This window comes from Castor canadensis, chromosome 5, assembly GCF_047511655.1.
Source record: "Castor canadensis chromosome 5, mCasCan1.hap1v2, whole genome shotgun sequence".
In the NCBI taxonomy this organism is placed as follows: Eukaryota; Metazoa; Chordata; class Mammalia; order Rodentia; family Castoridae; genus Castor; species Castor canadensis.
In genome coordinates this window covers 45,412,432-45,435,052 of record NC_133390.1, presented here as the reverse complement: position 1 = coordinate 45,435,052, position 22,621 = coordinate 45,412,432, and the positions used below count along the sequence as shown (strand labels likewise).

At 34.4% G+C, this 22,621-nt stretch overlaps 1 protein-coding gene across 6 annotated transcripts in view; it reads right to left on the bottom strand.

Moving 5' to 3' along the window:
* Positions 1-22,621, bottom strand: part of Epha6 (EPH receptor A6) — a 933,912-nt gene that overhangs the window by 548,244 nt on the left and 363,047 nt on the right. For all 6 annotated transcript variants that reach the window (XM_074072951.1, XM_074072950.1, XM_074072946.1 and 3 more), the window contains 2 exons: positions 20,142-20,297; positions 3,426-3,761 (listed from right to left, as the gene is read on the bottom strand). In XM_074072951.1, the coding sequence (XP_073929052.1) occupies positions 3,426-3,761; positions 20,142-20,297 (492 nt within the window). The remainder of the gene's footprint in view (positions 1-3,425; positions 3,762-20,141; positions 20,298-22,621) is intronic.

The following is a 22,621-nucleotide window of genomic DNA, read 5'->3' as shown; positions in this document are numbered from 1 at the left end:
TATACATCTGTAAAATACCATTGTATACACCAATACCAGTCCTTCAATTTCTCAACCTTGTTTGTTTCCTTCCTTTTAGAATTACTTCCTTTCTCCCAAGCTCATTTTGTCTAATCCCATTCTATTCTATCTTCGGAATAAAACTTAATTTAAATGTTGCTTTCTTAGGAAGACCCACCCTTATCCTACAGCTCTAAGAGAAACCCCCGGAGCTTCTCTTTAGCAGGACTTACACAATGCTAAGTACATATTTCTGAAATTACTTACCATTGGCATCCCCACCAGCCATTGAGTTTCATAAAGGCTCACTCAGTAGAGTACACAGGGACTATACTCAACAAATGCATTGAATAAACTAAATATTTATGAATTGTGCCTATCCCTTTCCATTTTAGTACAAATCAATGACATGTAACCTGTAAATAGTAAGGCAATCCATTTTTCTGTAGTCCTCTCAGTAAAAGAAAATTGTGATGTGTGACTAGACAACTGTGGGAAATGCCTTTCCATCACCTCAAAGAAAATTCCCAAAGATTTTGTAAGTAAAGTGATAGGAAATCCCTTTTTCTATTTGCAGCTGTAAAATTATCTTATTTAGGGCTGGTACACAGATGAGAGCTGAAATTTGGTTCTAATATTCCAGTTTCTATAAATTCCTTTTAAATTCAACAACAGGTTTTTGAGCCCTTTGACTCTGTGATACAAGCACAGATTGAGTAATTTCATGTTACCCTTGCTTGGAGTATTTGCATTTTCACAAATGTGATTATGGAGAATTTGAGAACTTGAAAATTTCAGGCACAATGTGAAGGGCCTTCTTAGTATTTTTTAAAATTATGATGTGGAGGTAGTTGTTCATATGTAAGGCTGGTCATAATATTTATTAAGGGATACATGTGGCAATATTTTAGTTGAGTTGAGGGTCTTTATGTAGCTTCAAATAAAATTGAAATATTTTTGGATTCTTAGTTGGCATTCATATACAAAGTAAAGTCAAATTAAAGTGATAATGATTTATTGATATTCTTCAACAAACATATATTGGTGAGGATTGCTTAATGATATCCTTCTAGAATGTTTCAATATATGAGTACTATATCCTATTTCATATTTAATATAACTTTTTACTTATAGTATTATATTTTAAATAAATTATCTTATTTTAAAAGTGAAAAGCAACTTATGTCCTTCAGACACATAGAAAAGTAGAATAAATGAACTCTTTTTTAATCCTAGAATAAAATGCTGCTGTATGAATGATGACATTATGTAAGCATATATATATGTTACATATATATGCTATATAAATATATATATATAATTTGTTATATATATTACATTGTTTTGTCTTATAATGTCATTACTTTACCTGAGATCAAGAATTGTGGAAGTGAGTTGTATTTTTTGATCGAGTGGCAAAAATAAAATCCCTAGAAATAAACTATTAAGGTAGAGGGGACCCGAAGAACCTAATCTCTTTTCACTGATTACATATCTGACAAGATTTTGGCTCTACTAAAGAAGAGAGGGAAAGAAAACATGAGGAAATAGGAATTCTATTTTGAACAACCATAAAGCAAACTGTGCTGTGGAACTATTTTCTAAACGAACGGGAAAATTGCTTAGTAAACACAAAGGCTATAATTGAACAGCACTATTTGACTTTGCTTTATTTATTAGAACATTTCTGAAAATTATCAGCAAGTGGATTTATGTATAATATTTTGAATTAAATATTCCCATCCATTTTATGTATGCTTTCAGTAGAATTTTAACATTTCTTTCCTATATATTTTGTTGCTGTAGTAATGTTTTTAACTTTGTCTTTTGAAGCAATTATAGATTCACAGAAATTTACAAAAGAAAAACAAAAATAAGCAGAAAGGTCCTGTATACACTTTGCCCAGCTTGCCACAGTGTTGCCTATTTGCATCATTATTGTACACCAAGAAAACTGGAAGTTGATTAGTAAGATCCACAGGGCTTGAGTGTGCCCGTGTGTGTATGTGTGTGCAATTCCATGCATTTTGTCACATCACTCTCCCCCAAATCACTAAACTTTGGCAAGTAGTAATCTATTCACCATTTCTGTAACTGTGTTGTTATTTCAAAAATGTATTAATGGAATCATACCATATTCATGCTTTTGAAATTAGCCTTTTCAATCAGTCTTTGAGGTTCATCCAAAATGTATGCATCACAATATTTTTATTTTTAATGGTAGGAAATATTCCAATACATTCAGTATGTTTTTTATTTTAAATATCACTATGTGTTACCTTATTTTATGCTGAGAAATAAATTCGTATGTTGAGTCCCAGCTCCAGTACCTAGAATATGGCTTTAAAGAGTAATTAAGGTAAAATGAAGACATGTGAATGGGCCATTATTCAATAACTGGTATCTGTATAAGAAGAATATATTAGGAGATTAGTGTGGAAGATGATGGCCACCTATAAGTCAATAAAACAGTCCTCAGAATGAAATCAATCTGCTAACAGGTTGATCTTGGATATCTAGCCTAGAGATCTGCAGGAAAATAAATGTCTGCTCTTTAGGTGACACAGTCTGTGGCATTTCCTGTAGTTGGCCTAGCAAACTAATAGTTTATATAAAACTAGTTTTATCTTTACAAATTTTTATCTCATCTATGTGTACATTTATAATATTTTCTGTTACAAGACAATCACTTGTGTGCCTATATAGAATATGAATTCTTCTCAAAATGAGTTGTTTTAAATCTCAGAAGTTTTTCCTATATCATGTTTTGTAATATAACTATGTGGTAGGGGAGCTAAACAGAGTGCATACTTATAAAATCATAAGAGTGCTTGTGCCTAACTACATCACAATAAAAAAAACTATAGTGTTGCAAATGGTACATTTAACTGAATTTATCATAATTTTTAAAGACAGTTTTACTACTTTCACAAACTACACATAGATGACAACATTTGCGTACATTTCTTTTTAGAGTAGATCATGGTTAAACATGTTGGCTAGAATGCTTTTGATAAAAGAGGCATGAATTATAGTTAAAACAACTTCTTACTATTTGCTTTATTTGACATGGAGAAGAGATGGCCTAAGATGGGCAACTGAAATTTAATTCATTTAATGACATTTTAATTTGTGGCTGGCATCCATTGGTAAGTAACTTGAACTTATTAAGAAACATTGGTATTTGATTATATTAAAAACACATACAAATTAGAGAGTAGCATTTTACCTTATTATCTATAGTGCTTAGAAGTAACTAAAAAATATTTTCTGCATCTTGGGAAGGAACAAGTAGAAGAAAATCATGTGGGTGGTAGACAGCATATATGGTTGTGTTGTATTCTGGGTGAAGAGAGGCCCTTAGGAGATAGTACATATAAAAAGCAATTATGAGTGAATTTTGAGAGAATAGCAGTGGAACTTACCATCTTGATCTGTAGTCACTGTAATAGCTGTAAATGGCTTGGGTGAAAAACTCAACTCAGAAACTCCATTCATGGCTTCAATTTCAAAGGTGTAATTCACGTGAGATACAAAGTCAAGTACTATGACGGAATTGTTGGTCAGGCCAGTATGTCTGGGGATGAAGCGGAGTCCTCCACCACAGTCCTCACACTGATTGGTGTCTAAGCCACATTTCTTACAGATTACACTGTATGTGAGATCTTTTCTCCCTCCTGTGTCACTTGGTGGGCTCCATTCCAAAATAAGGGCTGTTTCATTGATGTTAAAAACCACATTCCTAGGAGCTGAAGGTGGCCCTAGAGAAAAGAAATTAAAAAAAAAAAACAAATGTACATGTATAGGACAATGAATGTTGGTGCTAAATTGAAAACTTTATCAATAAATCCTTGTCATTTTATGTTAGTTGAGCAATTTTGAGGACAATAGTTGAGCTATTTCTTATGGATGCTATAAAGAACATATGGCTAAAATATCCAACTAAGGAGTCTTTGAGGATGAAGATAGTCTATATCCTAATTTTTGGGCATATGAATTCTAACATTTGATGTCAAAGTAAGCAGATTTATAAAGTTATGGGATGTGTACTTCTAAAATTTTAAACTGGAAAATATATAACAAAATCATTCATGTGAAGACTGTAATTATTACCTTATTAATTATATCCCCACTTAACATTTTAAAAAAAAGTAACATACAAACACACAGCACATTGTGTGCAGTCTCTTTCAGTCTTCATGCTGTGATGGGTGTGTATACAAAACACCCATTCATTACCTTTGAAAATCACAGTCTATTTTGCAAATATTAGGAACAAATAGCCATAAGTTTAGAGTAAGTAGATGAGGTGGAAGAGTGAGAGAATTGGAAATGGGAAGCAGTAAACACACTTTAATTAGTACTTGCTGATTTGAAGTATAAAAGCAATGCATGAAATGGTTTGATAAATAGGTACCACATATAAGGTATGGTCACTAGGCTTTTACTTATATTAGCCTTACTAAACACAATTTAACTGTGTTCTGAAATGTAAAGGTTTCCCTAAAAGACACACACTCAGTTCTGTTATCATTAAGGCTGCATAAATCACAATGTTTTGATGGAGTGGGTGAACAGCATTCTCATTGGTTTCCTGCACATATCACTCTGTATGGAGTACTTAACAACTCTTCCTTAAACACACCTGCAGGTCTACTCAGTGCCAGGCACTGTGCTAAGTGCTCTATGTGAAGTACTAAGGTATCCATACTCTGTAAAAGTAATGCTTGTGCACCTTGGGAGGCAGGCCTGCTGGGACCTGCAGAATATGGATTGCCACTCAGTGGAGGAACTGGGATTTACTTCCCTAGTGACAAAAGAGATGCAAATCAAAACAATACTTAGATTTCATCTCACCCCAGTTAGAATGGCCATATTTAAGGGCAATAAAAACAACAAATGCTGGTAACGATGAGGCAAAACAGGAACACTTATACATTATTGGTGGGAATGAAAATCAGTACAACCACTATGGAAAGCAGATTCCTCAAAAAGTTAAAGATAGAACTGCCACATGATCCAGTGATACAGCTCCTAGGCATCTAACCAAAGGAACATAAGACAGGATACAGTAGAGACACCTGTTCACCAATGTTCATCACAGCACTATTCACAATGGCCAAGCTTTGGAAACCACCCAGATGCCCTACAACTGATGAATGGATCAAGAAAATGTGGTATATACACAATGGAGTATTACTCAGCCATAAGGAATAATGGCATGTGATTTGAAGATAAATGGATGCAATTGGAGGACACTGTGTTAAGTGAAGTAAGCCAGGCTCAAAGGCCACATGTTTTTCCTCACATGCGGAAGATAGAGTCAAAGGATAAACCTATACAAAAAAACAAGCATGATCATATACAAACTCAGATGTAGAATATGTTTGTAATAGTGGAACTACTCTATGGAATTCAGGGAAAGAGGGAAAGGAAAAGAGAATGACAGAGCATGAGGAACAGTGTAAAATACAAGATGTGAAGGTTGAGGATATAAAGATATGTATTGAAAGCTGTTGAAAATAGGGGGTGGATGGGAGGTAAAGGGGTGGAAGGGGATGAATGGACCAAAGTAATAGATACCCACAGGTGGGTGTACATTGAGAAACCCCTTTGAACATCAACTTAAATATTAATAATGAAAAACAGGACTGTAAAATAGATATATTGTGTGTGTGGTGGGTACTTGTGGGAGGGGGGGTGGGTGAATGAAGGAGATTAAGATGACAGTACATGGTAGATGGGCTTCATATACATATTTGAACCAGAAACCTCTTGTAATTGCTTTAAGCAGGTGGGAGGAAGCTGAGGGGGAGAGACGATGAATGCAATGTAACTAATGTACAATATAAGTGTAACTGGAATTGTCATACTGAATCCCCCTGTATAATGAATATATCCTAAAACAAAATTTATAAAAAAGAATAATGTCTGTGAAATATCTTGGAAAATATCTCATTGTACAAATGGTTAAACAAACAATACTCCTGCCACAATTTAGATGCCTTGTTTTAGAAATCTAAACTAATTCTCTTATAAGAAAATCTTTTTTACAGAGTGGGAATTCTGCTTTAGAGAGAAGATATACTTCCGAAACATTTTCTTCTATAAAGTCATTGTGAAGTTTGGCTTCCTTTGTATTTCAAGCTACAATCATCCAATATTTTTTTTTTTTAGTGACTACTGTATGGCAGGAACTCTATTAGATCTTGAGCTTGCAATGATAAATGTGGTACCCAAAATTACTGTTTTGTTGTTGTTTAAATTTTAGTGCAAAGACTAGATAAACACATACATAAACAAAAATTCAAATTATAATAAATATAATTATGGAAAGTAAAGTACAAGAGCTGAAATAAAAGCATTAGGAGGACTGTGATTTTAGGTAATAGTCTTGAAACAGTGATGGAACTGGCAGAAAAGCACTCTGAGTAACTGCAGAGGGAGAGCACATGATTTTAAAAAACAGGAAGAAGCTGAGTAATCCAGGACAACTAAGCTAAATGGAATTAATCTAGAAATTTCACTATATATAACAGGAAGAAACGGGCAGATCTTATGCATGAAAATGAGGGAAAACATTCTGGATAGAGTGTGGTGGGCAGTCTATATGAGAACGGGATAGTGTGAGAGGAGCATGATGTTTGTCATAAAACTACACCACTCTGTATTGACTTTAGATATTAAGAAGTGTTATAATTTACTTTTTATTTGGCCAGATCCTGATGTCAGCAACCTGTAGGGTAGTGATCTCAGCCATCCATATGTGTATCACCTGAAGTGGAAGGGGGATTTTTCTAAAAGGTTGCTGGGTATTTTTATTTGCGCTATTTCATGTTCTAGAGTGTATTCAGAAAAGAAAATATGGGACACAGGAACAGATGTGCTTTTTACCTTCAAGCTAGACTTACACCTAGGAGATAAAAATTCATAACCATTTCCTTAGTAATGTTTTCCTACAGAATAACATATTCAAGTTTCTGGTTGTTCTCTTATTTATAATGGAAAACACAAAATAGTACTGTACCTCCATGACTAGGAAGAATGTTAACAATTATGTAATAGATATCTATAAGTATATAACTTTCTACATGAAGATACTTTAAAAAATAACAAAAAGGCCGACACCCTTCTTACTCAAGGGCTCTCATACCAATTTGCATTACGATTAAATAGCTTTTTAATTGTTATTAAATTATGCTAGCTAAACTGTGATTTCATGCAAATATTAAACTGTAATGACATGAAGTGAATCATTTACTAAGATTTAGAACTGGAAACAAAGAGAAACAATTAATTTTAATCCTCAGATTCAACCAAATTATGTGTCACTGGGCTTTTATGAATGAGGCCTGATTGCTTTGTAATAATTTATAAATTATACAAAGATTATATGACACATTGAAAAAGTAACTTGGCAGCCATAACCCTTTTAGAAACATCTGTATTAAAAACTCTCAGGGATTTCCTTATGTTGATTTTTGTTTCTTTAAATGAAACAAATAATTGACATAGAAGAAACACAATCTTTGACCCTTACAACAATAAAAGAGCAATTGTTTTGATTTGCAACTAGCAGTATTTAAAGCCCATCATATAATAAAGCTTATATAAAAAGTAGAACTTTATTTCTACTACTTTTTCTACAATATTATTTCTACTAGTTTTTATACAATTTTATTTTCTACTAGGGATTCTAGTAGAAAGCACCTTTTGCTTCAATTTAGATTCCTCCTTTACACTTCCAAGAACAAAGAACTAGTGTCCCAGTGAAATTTAGAAGTCTGTGGCAATACTGTCTCTTCCTTTCCTAGAAAAGCATCAGCACGGCTGGTACCATATTTATCCCAGTATAGCAGAGACCAGGATGCTGTGACTTTTGCTTCATTTTAAGGTATTTTTTGTTGTTGTTGTTATGAAAATTATTTTTATGACTAACTGCATCTCAAAATTTCTCTGTGAAATATATTGAATCCCACATGCTACCAAACAAAAAATGGCAGATTGATGCTGAAGCAAAAGTAATGCAATTTTGTTTCACTTTATTGACTCCAACATTTCCTTAAAATTGCTTCAGAGGATCTATTTTCAAAGCATCATCTGGAGGAACAGTAGCTTTCTGTAGCATAACCTAACTAAAGGCTGATGAAGAACTAGAACAAACTTAAGGGTCATGTAACAGTCACTGCGTGGAGCAGTGGAGATTTACATTTCATATTTATAAGCACAACAATATATTAATGCATAAACATGGGAGTTTTCATATTGACTGAAGAGTGACTATTTGCATATTAACTCTATAGTTAATGGTAGTTCACACCTGCGTTTGTTTTTGCCTTAAGAATAAAGGAAATTAGATCAGCTGTGGTGATGAATGTCTATAATCCCAGCATTTGTGAAGATTGTGAGTTTGAGGTCAGTCTGGGCTACATATTGAGACACTCTCTCAACAAAAAAAGAAAAAAAATATCAATATATTGTGGTTTGAATGTGAAATATCCTCCAACAGACCATGTGCTAAAGGCTTGGCTACCAGCCTATGATGCTATTGGGAAGTGGGACCTAACTGGAGGAAGTAGACCATTGCATGCGTGCCCTTAAAGGGGATACAGGGACGCCAGCACCCTTTTCTTTCTGCTTCTCAGTTCCCATGATGCTCCACCCTGCTTTCCTTGCCACAGGCCCACAGCAATGGGTCCATGAGTTAGGGACTGAAATCTCTGAAACCGTGGGCCAAAATAAATCTTTCTTCCATTCAGTTGATTTCCTCAGGTACCTTTACAGTGACGCAAGGCTGCCTAACACAAAAATGCCTGAGGATATTAGGTCGCAGAAAAGTATTGCTTACTGAGCTGTATATTATCACTTCTTCAGTTACTATCTTTGTTAATTTAATGTCTCCTGGGACTATAGTAGTACAGTTTGCTAACAGAAAGCAAACATATTCATACTTATGAGTTTATACATGAGAGACAAATAGTTCAATGTTAACCTGTGTCAAAAAACATTTGAAGAACAGTGAACCTTCTAAAAATGTCTAGGTAACTGCTTTTGCAAATAAGTAAGATTGCAAAATTTACTAAAGGAAGAAAAATGCATTGGGGCAAATGAAATCTTAGATTTAAAAATTGTCCTAAAATATGTTTTCAGACCTACATATAAACATAATTTAACATTCTAGAAGTTATCTCACACACTGCATTTTCAGTATTTATTTCAAGTTTTTTGGTAGTACTGGGGCTTGAATGTTAGGACCTCATGCTTACTAGACAAGCACTGTAACACCTAGCCACACACCCCCAAACCTTTTGTTTATATTTTGTGTTTGTGATAGGATCTCGGTAACTTTGCCCAGGCTGACCACAAACTGGCAATCATCTTACCTTCACCTCTGAAATAGCTTGGATTAGAGGCATGCATCAACATGCCTGTCTATTAATTTTAAATTTTACATATAAACATATTGTTAATAGGTCCTTCATAACACTCACTTAAAATATTTAATAAGGATATCTGAACAGAATTTTGTCTTCTCTCTAAAGCACTTCTTCTTCTAAGTAAAAGCTTTTTACTTTTTCATTAAATAAATACTAATTTGAAAATGAATGACAACCATATTATTGAAACTTTAACCACTGCACATGTAAAGAACTATATCAATTTGTTCAGATAAAATGAAGTACAGGAAGTTATAATAATTGTTTGAAGGACATGCAATTCATTAATTACAGTATGATACCTAGTCTCTTGCATGCTTAGATTTTTTTTTAACTTTACCACATTGTATTCTGAATGCAGATGGATTGCCTGGGAAGTACATATTAAAAAGTATTTTATACAGTGCTTTTCTTTCAAATTATTGTCAAATACAAAATTTTAAAACACAGAAATCAGTAAGCAATTATTTCCATCCTACAAGGGAGTCCCTTAAATCTATCATAGAGCATCTGATTAATTTCATCTACAAAAGAACAATTGAAATTTAAAATTTCAAAGTAAATATTTCTCAAAATTGAACAGAATGTGTACTTCAGAATTTTGCAAAACAGAATGCATCTCCAATCTTCCTGCACTTATTTTCAGTAACTGAATTTATGACTAGGCTTGCTATTCATTGATGTTCTTAAGAGATCATGATTGAGGACTTGAATAATTCTTTTTAGATTTTCTGTTTGTTCTGAATTCATAGTTAAAGAAAACAAAGATAAATGAACAGACCAAGGACCATTCATTTGTGGGCTTAAATCTAGACCTTGTCTACAAGTTTTCACAACCAGGTCCTGGCCCATCCCTTAGCCTCTTTTGCTGTATCTTCGTGTCTTGTACATTCTGCTCCTGAATTGTTTATACCTACTTGTGCTTTGTGGAAAATTCCTACTCAGATTTAGATGCCACTCCCTTTGTGACAACTCCCTGATGTCCTCAAGCAGAATCGGTCACTTTTATTGCTTTTAGAAATGTATTCAAAAGCATAGCCAACTCAAGGACGATGTAGCATTTCACATGATTTATTTCATCTATCACATTCATCATCTTACAAGGTAGTTATTAGTATCCTCATTGTAGGAAAGACTGATACTTAACAAATAAATCTACATCTTACAAGGAAGCAATTGCATTCATGTTCACAGCTCTACATGGTCCAGCTTGACTCAAACAAGTGCTTTAACTAAAGGAATGAATGGAATGCAGGATTTTATGTAGTGCAAATAGTGCAAATGTTGAAAAACAATGGGAAGAAGAGGGTTCAAGTTTGTAATCTTTGTAAGAACCTCACATTACTGATGAAGGGTGAAGATAATTTCAAATGGAAGAGAATATTCATATTATGGAAACTGGTTGACTAATAAAGATCCATAACAGAGGGGGAAAGTACCAACTCTCTTTACTCATTGCCCATTAGGAGGGAATGAAAACTTTTTAAAATACAGTGCCATAGACACCTGAAAACTTTAAAAATAAATATTTGCATCCCCAGATTTCTATGCCATTGAGCATGGGCATAGTTTTAGCTTGGGACAATTCCAAAACAGTAGTTTTCAACTATCCTTATCAATGCAGGGAAAAAGAAAACAAATCTTGATATAAAACCATAGAATAATTAATTGTAAGAGTGAGAGAAATGAATCACAGAAATGTATTAAATCTTTTCAGATCAAGAATAAAAGGGAAAAAAACATCTATATGACTAAAAGGCACATCAGAAAAGTAAATTAAAAAATGAATCTCTGGTGTTAGGTCTTTTGAGTTAAACATTGTCCAGTCTCCCTAATACAATGAAAAAAACGCACACCTACCTTGAATCTTTCCTATGTTTGAGTCAATTACTTTAAAATTGCAATTACTTCCATTGCAAATGGAAGAGAGAAATGTGGGGAGACTAATCTCTGTCATAATTTGGGAAGAAATATAAAATTACTAGTAAGTAGAATCAAGCAAATTAATGAACCTTCCTGAAGATGCATAACATTTTAGGGATAACTACAAATGCTCTCTGTGAAAGAATGGATGTTTTCTGGGCAGTCTGCTGTCTGTTCATGTAGATGATATTTCGTGGGAAAATTCTGATTTTCTATTGTAGAGCCCAGGAATAGATTCACACTGGCAACAAGTACTAAATCAGTTCATTCAGCATCTGCAAGATGTTCTTTTAATATTTCTTCTTATAGTGAACTTTTCCAAAGGAAACTGGTTAAAAATATTCTGCTCAAATAAAAATTAAAATCATTGTGTCATTTTTTTTAGAAAATTGAGTGCAAACGATAGATAAGTCATCTATATTGGTGAAACTGTGATTCATTACTTACAGATGTTTATTCTGTGTATATGGTCATTGAATTATAAAAATATAGTATTGCAATGTATTGAGTAAATATTTACAGTTACTTTCTACAAGAGAAATATAAAATGTGACACAACCTGCCAGAGGCAATAAAATCCAGTTTCGTAACTTCTCCCTTTCTGCCTTCTGTAAAATTGCAGATGCTATGTGTTTACACTGAGTCCTTTGAACAATCGGATATACATTTATATTTCAGTTGTGATATGGAAAATCACAGACCAGGAAAAATTTCTTCCATGCAAAACATGAGTTTAAGAAAAAGAGAGAAAGAAAAAAAATGCAGAGATGGAGTTAAAACAGAACTGGATTGTGAGCATCCTGTAACACACCCAGAAGTGTGAGACTTGACTAGCACAGCTAAAAAGAGGAAAGAACTCTCCTGCTATGCCCTAACCACTATTTATTCTACTCAAAGTAAGAGCGAGAGAATAATGACTTTCTGAAGTGGCCAATTACTCCAGCAATAAAGAAGCCATGCTTTACAATGTTAGTTTTAGAGCAAAAGTAAATTGAAGTTTTATGCTTCCTTCCCAATCACTGTCATTGTATATCAAATACAAAGACATGATATTTGCCTTTGTATTAAGAATGAAGTTGCAAGAGGCTGTTTTTACTCAAAAGGTATTTGATTACCCAGCTAGATGATGACAACAAAACAGTTAATGGTGTGCATTGGAATTACACACCCATATGATTTACATTTTTGGTGGAACTTTTCTAAATAGCTATCATAAATGCTGTGAAATGTGTTAATCTCCCAGCATCTGTTCAGTAGCTCCAGAAAATAATTCCCTGATTGATTTAAACACGCAAGAAATAGCAAAATAAAAATGCTAAGACCATGGAATTTTATTGTTTTTCAAACCCCTCATCCATCCACCTAATAGACCCGTCACTTTTCTACATTGTCTCATGCGTAACCTTTTTCTGCTTGATAAGTACTTTTTTCTTAGCAACTGCTATTTTTCCTACTTTGTCCAGTCTTAGTGAGTATTTTCCCCTTTTGGACTAGAAAAGGCTTAGACAGTTATTTTGATAACAGACTTCTTGGCAGGCAGTAGGGTGTCCTGTGCTCTGAACAGATCTCAGATGAAGCCCTAACTGACCAAGAACTGAGCTTGGAATTGCCCTCCAAGCTCTGCCTTTAATGTACAGAACATACATTAATGAGTCCTTTGGGAAATAAAGCTTAGAGTGTGTGAAACAGGTTAAAACATCAAAGAAAACACTTCAACAGTTCAATTTTTAAGTTTTTTATTCCTACATTGTTTGATACATCTTGCAGTTTATGCAAAAGGAACACAATGGATTGTTTTTGGAAAAAACAAACAAACAAACAAAAACATAAGCCCAAACCTGCAAGTATGTTGTTGGTGTAAGTAGATATTAAGGCTGTTGCAGAGATCCTAATACAGTTAAAGTTGGAAAGAGAAAAACAAGCTAATCCTTGACATCAGATGTTCTTGGATTGAAGTACAATTTGGGCAAAGAAGGCTGGGGTTTGAAAGGCTTTAAGCAGAAGTGCAAATCTGATCAAGGTTTTTGACATTGTCATTTTTCATTTTTGTTTCACAGAGAATATTTGCTAACAGTTTGAAAGATTATTTGGGAGAGATGGAAGACCAAAGGTAGGAGACTTGTGAGGATATTATTAGCCTAAAAGAGAGTTGAAGTCTAGCTAAAAGATGGGCTAGAGATTGACTTGAAGGAATGGACAGAAGTACTAAACAGTGAAATTGGTAGGACATATCAGGTTTGGGTTCAAAGGACAAGATATTGAAGCTTAGGTCTTAAAAGCAGATAAATGAGGATTCAATGGGATAAGGGAAATGTGTCAAGGATGGGTGAGTAAATCAAGGTAGAAAGCAATAAAATTGGCTTTGGCATGTTAAGCTTGCAATGATTAGTTTTGTCATTCATCAAATCTTTAGTGCCAGGTACTATTATGAGCAGGGAGGATGACCTAAGACAGAGCATCCATGATCCCATGGCCCTTATTGTCTAGTGTGGATAGAATGACAATAAACAAGGAAGCAAGTATATAAATAAGCCAGAGATTTTCAAATAATTATATAATCTGTAAATCATAAGACATAATGATATTAAAATAGTAAATGGAAAGGATTCTGTTTTTGAATGGGTAGTCAGAAAATGCCTATATTAAGATCTGATGCTAGCATGTTGAACAGCAAAAAAGAAACAACTATAAGAAATCCTACAAGGAGGCAGATGAATGTGGCACAAATAATGTATACACATATATATATGTGCAAAAATGATACCTGTAGAAACTGTTCTAGGAATCTGGGGAGGGGAGATGAAAGAAGAGTGGAAGGGGGGAAATTCAAGTATAATATAGTTGGTGGATTGTAAATACCTTTGTAAATGCTACAATGTACTCCTAGCACAACAATAAAAATAAATAAATAAATGAATAAAATCCTACAAGGAGAGCTCTGTAAGCAGAAGAAACAGCTGTTACCAAGGATGAGAAAAAGCTCAGATTCTTAGGAGGGGAGGCTTAGCAAACTAAGGGGGCACAGAGTAATATGAAGTCAGGGTGTGGGCAGCTTTCTAGATTCCATAATCATTTGGCTAGAAGACCTTGGACCTCAGGAGAGAAGACTGGGATAGAGACAAAAGCATGAGCATCATCAATCTACATATGATGTTTGAAACCACGGGAGACAATGGAAATGTGTGACAAGACCAAAATGAAAAAAGAAAGGAGCAGGAGGAAAGTTAACATTTAATAGGCAGGAAAACAGCACAAACCATTAAAAGCAGCAAACAAAATGGTCAGAAAAGGGGGAGGGTGAAACAGAGATAGCAATGATTTAGGTTTAAAGGGAACACTTAGTTTCAAGAAAAAGAGTGACTAACAGTTAAATGTCATGAATAACGTGAAAAAAGTGTTTCTTATAAAAAATAGAAATGAAGATCATTGGCAAATTTTTCTTTATAGTATATTGGAAGTGGCAGAAGAAAAACGCAATTGCAGTAAAATGAGCAGCAAAAATCTGAATGCAGCACAGTTAAATGAATATTTAAAGTGAAAAGTAGTCACAGCCAAAGAACTCTGATTTTCCAAGGTGTTTGTGTTAGAGGAGAGAAAAAATGAACTGGAAGCGTTTCTTAAGGACAGAAATTTGAATGTATATTATTTAAAGACAGGGGCTGGGTATAGTGGTGCATACCTATAATCTCAGCTATCTTCTTAGCATGGTAGAGAAAAGAGGATCTCAGTTTGAAGCCAGCCTAGGCAAAAGAAGTTGGTGGCACATGCCTGTAAATCCATTTATCTAGGAGGCAGATATAGGTGGATCATGATCAGAAGCCAGCCCCAGGCACAAGTGAGATCCCATCTGAAAATTAAAGCAGAAAGGGCTGGGGCATGGTTTAAGTGGTAGGGCACATGCCTAGCAAGTGCCAGGCCCTGATTTTAACTACAGTACCACAAAAAATGTGAGAAGAGAAAATAAACTATCATTATGAAATGATAAAGATACTCATATCTATAAACCTGAAGGGATTATTAAACTCTTGCTGATAAAATTAAATGCCTCACTCTACCAGACAATTTTGGGTTGTTGTTTTCGAGGAGGGCATTAAAAATAAGGGTTTCTTAGGCTTCTTAAAAGTGCTATTTATTATTTATTTATGTATTTATTTAAGGTACTGGTATTTGAACTCAGGGCCTACACCTTAAGCCACTCCACCAGCCCTTCTTTGTAATGAGTTTTTTGAGATAAGGTTTTATGAAATATTTGCCTGGGCTAGCTTCAAACCCTAATCTTCATGATACCTGCCTCCTGAGTAGCTAGGATTACACGCTTGAGCCACCAGTGTCTGGCTTAAAAATACTATTTATATGACTGTCTATTACACCTATCTATGAAATCTTCCCCTACTAGTTATATTGGCCAGGTCCCTTAGTTAGCCATTTGAAATACTTTAGTCCTTCCTTCTTTTAAACACATACATTCACTCAGGCATGGTGGTATACTCCTGTAGTCCCAGAACTCAGGTGGCTCAGACAAGAGGATCACTTGAGTCCTGGATTTTAAGGCCAGCCTGGGAAACATAGAGAGATTCTATGTCTAAAAACGTCAGACAGTAGAAATCTTAGTTACTTCTCTTTTTCCCCTGACAACTTAATCATTCTGACAACAGTATGAGGTAGTGTTGTTAACACCATCAATGGTGCAACTGAGGTTAATAGAATTTAATAGTTTGTCAACATTACTAGCTATAAGCACCAATATTCACTGTCAGGTAAGCTGACTTGAGAAGATAGTTCACTTACTGTTAAGTACACTATGTTGAGTCTGCTAAATAAGGCAGAGGATCTCTAAGGGAAGTCACACGGAGAAGCCTAGAGAGGTGGCTCTCCTTGGCTCACTAGAGAAACCCAACTTAAGCTCAGCACTTCATCTTTTTGGGGGCATTCTTCCTTCTGATCCCTGATGACAACTTAGGACACCAGCATATACCATTTTGCTCTACAGACTATTTTGAACTTATTATTTTGAGAAATTAGAGATTCTTAAGAAGCTCTGAAAATAAAAATTATCATTTTTGTAATGGATATGTACAACTACAGATGTAATCTTAATTTTTTTCTTTTTTACAGTACTGAGATTTGAACTCAGGGGCTCATACTTGCTAAACAGTTGCTCTACCACTTGAGCCACATTCAGTTCCTTTTTTTTTTTTGGTTATTTTCAGATTTTTGCCAATGTTAGCCTCAGTGATTTTCCTGATCTCTGAAGTAACTGGGATGGTAATCGCCATTTGCAAAGGTGTCTCCCTCTCTTCTGAGGAAGAGATAATACAAATCATTAGCAACACTTATTGTGAAGAAGGCTCTGACTTAAATGTGCATAAAAGGCTTTGCCTTTGTTCACAGTGTTTTTCCTGCTCACTCCCCTATTCTTTCTTCATTTCAATTAAAAATGATATTTATGCCTAAACTCAAACTACCTCCTTAAGATTTGTTCATCTGCTATGTATCCCTCCCATAAACATGTTTATAAATTTTTGTTTTTCTCTTTTTAATCTGTCTTTTGTTAGAGGAGTCTATTACAACTAAGAATTATGTGTGGTAAGAAAATTGTTTATTTTTTCCCAGTAGCAATAATGCTGTAGTTTTCCTTGTCTAATGCTCTAAGGATGACAAAATTAAATGTTTCTGTGTCCATGTAGTCTAGCCAAGGTAGAATAGAATTTCAAACACAATTTATAAAACCAAGCTTCATAAAAAGGAAATAAAAGAAAGAAAACTCAAGTAACAAAGTAATAAGTTGATAAACACACATACCTAACTAAACAATGTCTGAAAAGCTTACCGGATGCATGAAACTCATTTCCTCCTGTAACAGGGACTTAAGAGCTGCTTTTGCTAAAGGCACTGACTCTTTACTTGGGCCTACAAATGTCCAAGTGGGTAATGGAAAGCAGGATAAAAGCTTGGTATCTCTGCTTCCTTTGACATCTGTCTCTCTTGCTATCTTAAACTTTGGGTCAGATTCCCGCTCAACTCTTCACATACACATGCTAATCATTCAAGGAGTGATCATCTAAAACTGGTAACCCTCCCCTTCAAGGCAGAAGACATCAAGATAAGAGTAACTGTGATATTTTCAAGGACATTATAACCAACAGCTTGTCAACAGTCAGCTTTTACAAGTCCTGTTATGTGCTCAGAAGTTGCCAGTAACTGCCATAAACCTGAAGGAACTAACTCCATCTTGACTTTCTGACCCTCATCTTTTCCTTCATTCACTTTGGATTCCAGGAACAGCAAGTCTGATCAATAAATATCTTGTAACAACAGTTGAAACTACCCTCCAGCAGCAGCAGCAACTTTCTTATCACAGACAAGGCTCCACATAACTGTCCTGAGATAATTGTAACAGGAATTCAGAAACTGGTTTTGCTAACACTAACTCCTGATACTTGAGCCCATAAATTAACTAAAATCAGAGGAAAAGCTTGGTATCTCTGTCTCTGTTTTGTGGCTTCCACTTGAACTACCTATGACCACCAGAACACACCTGTGACTGGGACTGTTTAATAAAACCTTTTCCCCATCCTTAATTCTTCCTCCCCTGTTTAAATTTGAAGCAAATGTCTGTATGGAGAAGATGAGCTGAAGTGCTTGCTTTGCCTCTTGCAGCATGCCCTGCTGCGTAATAAACTTCTGCCCATCATCTTTGCTCATCTCTTTACTTAGCATGCTGGGGTGAGTGGCTAGACTTAACATGTGGAACCCCTGGAGTTTGGGTCTGAGACCTAAAACTCTGGTTTTATAATAATCAGCTAGATTATTGACCGGTTTGACCAGTACTGCTTTACTGTGTTTTTGGTTTTTGTTCCTCTTTTGTTTGCTCCTTGTATAGTCCTGAAGGTGTTGTCAGTACCATGAAGATAGTGCAAGGATGCTGTTCCCTAAACCTCCCTTTTCTACCCCGGTTCCTTCCAAGCATGGCTATGAATTCCTTTCCCACTTCACCACCAGCTTTTCCATTTTGACTGACTTGTGGAGTGAGTGGCCAGGCTTGGTCTGTTGGAATCCCTCAAAATCGGATCTTTGCCTTAGGAATTCAGTAAAAAACCCACATTTATTTCCTTATCCAGTCTCTATCCAATGAATTATAAACCTCCAAGCTACTTAGTCTACTACATCACTGAAGGATTTTCATGATGGCAACTACCTAATCCCTTCAATTTTGGCCTACGAAGAAAATAAAAAGAGAAAATTCTCTTCCATCACCCAATTAGGAATCTTTATTCAGTCTTCTATATAGATCTTGAGGAATCTATTTAATTTAAAACTTTTAAGTTTAATTATTTTTTAACATAAATTCATTTTAAATTTAATTTTTAACATTTGTTTTGTTTTCTGAGACAGAGTAGCTATGTAGCCCAGGCCAACCTCAATCATACAGTTCTTTTGGGATTATAGACAATGTATCACCATGCCCTGCTTCTTACCTATAATTTTAAATAGTATTCTCAGGAAAAAATATCAAAGTAGTAGTTATCCAGGTTGTAATTTTCTAAGGAAAGTTATTGCTCAGCTTTTACAATTGAAAGACAAAATTATAACTACTAATCAATGTTTTGTGTTTTATTAAATATGTTCTATAAAAACATTTTATTACAAAATCTATAATAATGAAGACAAATTTTTGAATTACGTTGATTAAGTTAAAAAAAAACCCAAGATTTTCCATTATTGTCTGTAAAGAACATTCGGCATTGTATAATTCTCAATCTATATTTCTATCTAGGGAATTATATACAAGAAGCAACATTTTGGCACCAATGAATCATTAAGAAAGGCAAATTTTAAATATAATATCTTGTTTAACAAGAACTTAAAAACTAAGGGAGTGACATTTTATTTTTGCCTTCCTTAGCTATGCATTAATATCTTCACTTTCTACCTTTTAGATGTATAGATACTTCACAACACAAATAATAAAAGACAATAAATAATTTTAAATTCTGTGTGCATGTATCAAAATGATCTCCACATTTAGATCTAATATTCTATTGGTTCCCCCCAAAAATCAGAGAGAATGTGAGGAATGATATTTGAGCAAACTCAAAAATACCTTCCTTTAAAGAAAAATGTCGGGAGTCAAGCTTCTCTGCATTTCCCTCACTTTTAAAGTTTCTCTGGAAACTCCCTCACCCAATAAGCTTTATATTCCTAAAATGATATGCATTAAAATGGTTAAAGCAAAGAATTGAGGTTTTGTTGATAAGTTCTCATGTTGTCCTAAACTGCCTTAACTTCCTAAGAACAGATTTTAGTTAGGGGATATTTATAGGGACCCAAACAAGAAGCCCTATTTGACCCTTGTGCATCAAGGGTCAAGATAAGTTTTGAGGAGCAAATATTCCTCTAAACTTTTCTTTCTTTTTTTGCATTGTTGTGCCAGAGGCACATTATGGCATTTACAGAAGTTCTTACAATGCATCAAATATATCATACTTAAATTCTCCACCCCCATCACTCTCCTTTATCTCCTGTCCCCCACTCCTGGAACAGTTTCAACAAGTCTCATTTTTCCATTTACACACATGTACATGGTATTTTCACCACATTCACCCCCTTATAAACTTTTGAAAAGCGGCTTTGCTAAAAGGAGAGAGTTTTTCCCTAGATTGTTATCAAATACAAATAGCACTGATGATACAGGATTTTGCACTTTTATTTTTAATATTTAGAATGAACAGACCAAAAGGGTGGAAACAGGACTTCCAAATACAAAGTGAATAGACTTACTAGTACATGCCATAGAAGGTGGGTCCTTCTCCGCTCGGAAGTAACCCTTCTCACACTGACAGACAGAAGTAGCTTCCATGTAAGTTAAACTGTGTGGAGGGCATTTAGAACACTTTGTGTTCCCAGCAAATGCTTTGTAGAATCCTGGTTTGCAAGCTGTGAAAACAGGAAAAACAATTTCTTTTTAGTTATTATCACTAGAGTTCATTTAATTGCATTTTAATTTGTACATACTTTGGATCTCAGAATTCACTGTCACATATACACAGAAAAATTGATATGTATGTTGGTATTAAAAATTAAATTATCTATTTAAAATTATTCAACTATATTGAATAGTGCTGGGATTGAACCCAGGACCTGTGCATGTGCTAACTAAGCTAAATTTTTAAAAGCACACCTACACATATGCCCTTATAACAAGCATGAGAATCCTCACATTAATACACACCCAACATCAGTTAAGGATGCCCTTAACTGGTAATAAATGAGATGATTTTGTGTATTTGGGGGAGGTGGCATGAAAAAAAAATGAATCAAACTGTAAAAATGTATTTATAATTCAGTTCTCCCTCAGCTCCTCTGAGAACTCAAGGAAAAGTCTTAATTTGCCAGCAGCTAAATTTTCTTTTTTGTATGTTAGTACTGTACTATTCTTAATAGATATGTTAGCTTTTGTAATATGTTCATGATTGATCTAGTGGTTCAAGTAAGCAAAACTACTAATTCTGCAGAGTAAAATTCCTGAAAAATTGATTGTCCAGTATCAACATCAACAGGGAGTGGTGAAAAGTAAGTATCAACGACCATCTGCTCTCCAACCAACTGACAGATTATTATTGTATGGATAATAAATGAACAGAATATGTCTTTGAAATATTTCTCTTTACCTGTATAATTGAGTGTTTAAACAATTCATAATTAATCCCACTGACATTCTTATGAATAAAGTATTCTTTAAAAAGCATGTAATCTCTAAATTTGAACTACAAAATAGTAGTTATAAGACAAGGAATCCAGAAGATATTCAAAAAACCAAACATATATATATGTATATATATATATATATGTATATTGTCATTAAAATCACTGTTTTCATTTGTCCATATCTTCATTGGGTCATCAATTCTTTGGGAATTTAGTGTGTTGAGTTCCTTATAAATTCTGGTTACTAATCCCTTGTCAGGTGATTTTACCTCACTCCAGTCAGAATGGCTACCATTAAGAACACAAACAATAACAAATGTTGGTAACATGCTAGGAAAATGCTACTTTTATACACTGTTGGTTTTGGAGAATCACTGTGGAAATCAGCATGGTGGTTCCTTAAAAAATTAAAAACTAAAAAGAGAACTAACACTTGACCCAGGAGTACCACTCCTCCGCATACATTGGAAGGAACGTAAGTCAGGACACAATAAAGTCACTTTTACACCCGGGTTTATTGCAGCATTATTTATAGCATCCAAGCTATGTAAACATCCCAGATTCCCTATAATTTATGAATGGATTAAGAAATGAAATATTATTCAGCCACAGAAGAATTAAATTATGTCATGCACGGGTAAATGAATGGAAGTCAAGATCATCATATTAAATGAGTAATCCAGATTCATAAAGACAAAATCACATGTTTTCTTTCATATGTGGAAGACAGATCCAAAAGATAAAGTTATATACAAATACAAGCATCATCATTTCTATCTATTTATCTATTTATCTATCTATCTGTGTGTATAAAAAAAACGTTTCCAATAGTAGGACTGTTTAGGCAGACTTGCCACGGAGGAAAAGGAAAATATATGATAAGAGAGTGAATGATATTAAATTGCATCACAGATGGGTAGGAAAAAGACACACTAAAATCCACTGAAAGCTATTGAACAATATGGGATGGGGGAAATGGTTAAGAAGATTAATAGAGAAGGTTAGAGTGATTAAAGAATAATATATTCATAGGTGAAATACCATGGCAAAACCCCTTTGAACAATGAACATGCACTTAAACAATGAAAGACAGATATGTAAAACAGGTCCTGTTAGGGGGAGGGTGGTTCCAAGAGTGAAAGGGTGAATATAGAGGGTCAGGGGAGTTAACAAAGTCAATTTACTATGTGTTTTAAGGTAGAAAAATGAAATCTGTCACAATCACTTTAAGTAAGGGGGGAGGGCATGAGGGAGAATGATGGTGGAGATGAACTTAACCAAGGTACATTTTAAATATATATGGAAATGTCACAATGAAACCCCATCTAGATATTATATGCTAACAAAAATGTTAAAACATGTGGGCAAAAATTATTTTCTACTTAATTATGCAATTTAAAATAAGTGAGTGTAGAGTAAGATTTTAATAATTTCCCAAATAAATTTTAAACTTTGAATGTATGTAGATACTTAAAGAATATTTTAGTCTAGTACAATAGTGATAAATCTCATAAACCAGTCAATTTATAGAGAACATGTAAAAGAGAAGATTA